This window comes from Melospiza georgiana, chromosome 17, assembly GCF_028018845.1.
Source record: "Melospiza georgiana isolate bMelGeo1 chromosome 17, bMelGeo1.pri, whole genome shotgun sequence".
NCBI classification, from domain to species: domain Eukaryota; kingdom Metazoa; phylum Chordata; class Aves; order Passeriformes; family Passerellidae; genus Melospiza; species Melospiza georgiana.
Window position 1 is genome coordinate 13,346,242 of NC_080446.1, and position 4,486 is coordinate 13,350,727.

The 4,486-nt window shown below is 42.1% G+C and overlaps 1 protein-coding gene across 1 annotated transcript; it reads left to right on the top strand.

Moving 5' to 3' along the window:
- The first annotated feature begins 853 nt into the window (after positions 1-853).
- On the top strand, positions 854-4,486 carry ASIP (agouti signaling protein). The gene is made up of 3 exons (XM_058036385.1): positions 854-1,034; positions 3,193-3,254; positions 4,210-4,486. Exons 1-3 carry the CDS (start codon positions 854-856, stop codon positions 4,384-4,386), a joined length of 420 nt encoding a protein of 139 aa, XP_057892368.1. The 3' UTR covers positions 4,387-4,486.

The window sequence follows — 4,486 nt, forward strand, 5'->3', positions numbered from 1 at the left end:
GCATCCAGCAGCTTTTCACTTACACAAAGCCGTACATAAATCTGGAGACTGGCTGTGCCTCTGGGGGAACAAGGCTCCCAGAACCCTGACACTGCAGAAAACTGATACACATGGAAATAAAAATAATCTTTGAAATACAAGAAAGTACAAGAAAAGGAGTGCAGGCTGGTGACACACTCTGTGTACCCTGCAGGGACTGTCACCTCAGGTGAATGGCTCCACAGCTCAGGTGCCTCTAGGAGTATCCCCAAACCCCAGACTTTGCACATCTTGGAAGTTATTCAGTGTATAACCTCAAGGCACATAAACACTTTACAGCACTGGCCTTTTATAACTCACATGAGTTATGGCTGTGATTTATATGGGATTAGAGCAGCCAGTTGGAGGTGAAGTAAGATATTACTTCATGATTTATTTTTAAGACCAGAAAATTTACAGGAAATACAATTTGTGGGGGGGGGGGGGGTTTAAATTGTCATTATTCTTTTATGTTTTCTACCACATTTTTGTAGACAAGATATCCTGGAAAAAATTGATGATGTGGTTGAGTTTCTGCCCTTGGCCATATAATAAATATTATAAAGCTCAGTTGGGAGGACCTTCACATCTTATGGGAAATAAACCTTTTGAGAAAAGAATTAGGAAAAAATAATATCTCGGGGAGTTGTATTTGAGATAGCATTGTTCCACTCTTGCAACTACAATCTTAGATATTCCAGGACCAGAGGCAAAATTCTGGAAATAAAATAATTGTCAGAGATTTGTTGCTAAAGCTGCACAACGTGACAGAAAACCATTGCAGAGATTCATATCCCTGCATCACTTCTACAGGTTTTGACCAGCTTTAGTTTTCATGACAATGGAATTTTTCCTTTCCACGATGGCAAGAAAGAATCTCTTCCTCAGCCTCCTGCTCTGCTACAGCCTGTTCAGGGCTGCTGATTCCCACTTGGTCATTGAGGAGAAGACAGAATGCAACGTGTCCAGAAGGAGCAAAATGGACCTCTCAGATCTTCCACCCATCTCCATAGTAGGTGAGTAAAACCTGCCCTTCGCTGCCAAATTAACAAGATTTGCAGGAAACACTGCTTTTGATTATTCTGAATTATTTGGATAACTTTGCTTGAATCATTGATTATTCTGAATTATTTGCCCCAACTTTCAAAGGGCACAGAACGGTGGTGGCTGCAGCACCCAAGAATGACAATGTGGTAAACCTCAGTTCAGAGGAAAAAAAATACAATTTATTTCAGTTTTACAGGTTTCACTTCAGCTCCCATCACACTGTAAGCCTTTTTATATTGAAGAGAATGGTCTTGTGCTAATATGGAAAATAACCTTGCTTAGAAAACCTTATGCATATGAGAAAATAAAATAGCATAATGTGAGGGTTTCAGGGGTCTGCTCTTGTGGTAGAAAAATCAACAGTATTAACAAGTATTAATACAGCCTCAGTTGACCTGGCCTTTAAACAGGGGAAGGAAAGAGCACTGCAGGGGAGAGCGAGGGGTCATTAATTTATTTGTCCAAGACAGGACCAGATCTGTCTGTACAATTTCTGGCAAGTGACCACCTGTCCTGTTTGGGAAGAGCCTCTTTAGGGTGATGCTTCACTCTTTTCTTCACAAAATTCTTTCCTCACGTCTGCCTTAACTCTTTCCATGTTATTTACACCAACTTCTCCTCTCAAGAAACGCACAGGTGTTTGGAGATAGTCAGCTACAGAACATTCATAACTGTGTTAAAATGCTAACAATTACAAAAATAAACCTTCTCTTGTTTAGCTCCTTTCTGCAACTTTTTAGGGCTTTAGTTTAAAGCACTCTGGTTCTTACATTGTTTCCTGTGTTTTCTCAATGCTCTTGCTCAGGACAATATATCCTTAAGGAGAAACAGTTGTCCCGCACATGCATTTCCAAAGAAATCTGAACCTCCGAATCCTGAGTTAACTCAGTGTTGTTTCACTGAGAGTTCAGCAGAGCTTGTGCTGTTCTGCAGCCTCCCAAGCTGCCCATTTCAGGGTCCTTGTGATCCTTGATGCCTCCACTCTCACAATTCCCGTAACTTTTTAATGTCCCAATTGAAATCAGGGCTATAAAATACAATCCCTTCAGCTGATATTCCATCTTCTCACAGAGGTGAGCCCATGCTTTTGGCATGGCAGATTTGCTGAGCTGTAACACATTTCTCCCCACTGCTTCCTAGAGATGCATAACCCTGACTTTTAATAATACAAGAAAAATAAATGAAATCCCCCCCAAACCAGCTCAAAATATTTGTTCTTCATTTTGCGCCTCAGTAAATCCTAGCCATTAGAAAATATTCAAAAACATATTGATAGAGGATCCTGGAATAGATAAGGAGCCACCATTCTCCAGTGGGGATATGGATGGTTTTTATCTCAGTCATCCATTACATACAGGTAGTGCTTATTACAAAACTCACACACCCACAATAAAGGTATCAAAAATACCACAAGAGCTTGGTGAGCTGGGAAGTGTCTCACACTTGAACATTCTTGCTGTGTTAGAGCCCAAAACATACTCCAAAACAAGTAATGGGATTTACACAGTTATAAATATCTAAAATTAGATACGGTGACAAATACAGAGGGGGCAAAGTTACAGGCACGTGAATGAAACACCTCTGCAAGTAACATCATGTAAAATGAGGTTGTGGGGGGAGAAGGGACAAAGAGCTGCAGAATGAAAGGTGGCATCGCAGATGCAGAGTATATGCCAAATCAGAGTTTTTGCTTGTGGAAAGCAGTTAATTGTACACTTGTTAATTCCTTCCAAAATTATGCATGTAGCACAACATTCTAACAGAAGAAATTATGGAATTCTAAAGATTTTTCCTATTTTTGTTTATGAGACTACTGTGCATGAACACTCCAATATTTTTTACAGAGACCTTTAATTTCATATCTCTGAAGTAATTCATTGCTTTCATCTAGCAAACAAAGTGTAAAAAATCTCTTCTAAAATACAAACATCAGTTGCTCTTCTGCTTTGCACAAGCAGCAGTGACAGAGTTCAGACACTGAATTGAGATGAACATCACTGCAAAACATGCAGCAGTGAGGAAGCAATGCAGGCTATCTGCCTCCTCTCACACAAATATAGAATTATCTCATCCAAATAACATTCTGTAAAACTGATTCCACATTTTCCTCTGCTATTCTCATTGAAGATTTAACTAGAAAATCCCAGAAAGTCAGCAGGAAAGAGGCAGAGATCAAGAAATCTTCCAAGGTAGGTGGTTGTTCAAAAAACTTTGTTGGGTTTTTACAACAGTTTGTTACTTCTAGAGTTTCCCTTGGTGCATTCATTTGAAAAGCTTTTACTGTCAGTCCCTGATTTAAATCATTTACATATTAATTACAGTTAAAAGCTCTAAATGTTGTAAAAACAGATGTGAAACAATAACAGTGGAAAGAAAATCAGCAGCTGTGGCTGCCCCATCCTTGGCAGCGTCCAAGGCCAGGTTGGACAGGGCTTGCAGCAGCCTGAGATAGCAGAAGGTGTCCCTGTGGCAAGGGGTGGGATGAGATGGGCTTTCAAATCCCTTCCTACCTAAAGAATTCCATAACTGTGAGTTTCAGAAGTGCACAGGGTGCCTGCAACCACTGGGATCCAGAGGTCCCTCCCAGGACCCAGGCATGTGCTGAGCAACCCAAAATTTTCCACTTTTCCACATCCCCAGCAGAGAAGCTGCACCCCTGGGGGGATGAGAGGGCTTTTCCCCCTCCCTGAACTGTGTGTGCAGGGGGGGATTCCCATGGATGGAGGATTGCTGGGCTCAGGAGGGGGAGCATTGCCAAGTCACTGCTCTGCTCTCAGCTCAGCAAACGAGACTGACAGGGAGTTTTCACTCATCTGATAACCTGGGAGATCTAAACATGACATCTTAATTGATTTTTGTACTCACCATCTGAGTACACATTGGCACCCCTTTCTTCACTGCTGCCACTCTCCTTCCTAGAGACCCTTTCCAAAGTTCCACCTGGTCATGGCCAAAATGCGGTTTGTCATTTTGCTCAGAAGGTTGGTGCTCTCAAGCCACCCTTCCCCATTCCCCAGCCCCACCATACCTCTGCATTGCTAGCACAGCTCCCACTGCCACAGTTCTGCTCATTCCCCCAGAACCTCCTGCTGTTCACCACCCTCATTTCACCTGCCTATGAATTCTCGTGTTTTTGTCTTCCAGAAAAACGCTAAACGCAAGATATCTCCAAAGCCAAGGCCCCCACCTGCTGCTAACTGTGTGCCAACCTTCAAAACCTGCAAGCCACACTTGAATTCCTGCTGTCACTACTGTGCTTTTTGCAAATGCAGAATCTTCCAGACCATCTGCCAGTGCCTGATGTTAAACCCCAAGTGTTAAGCCAAGTCAGAAACACAGCAAGCCTTCTGTCTTTCATTAGCTTCTCAAGTGCATATTTCAAATTGCCCCATGTCTCTAGTAATCAAAATAGAGAGTTCTG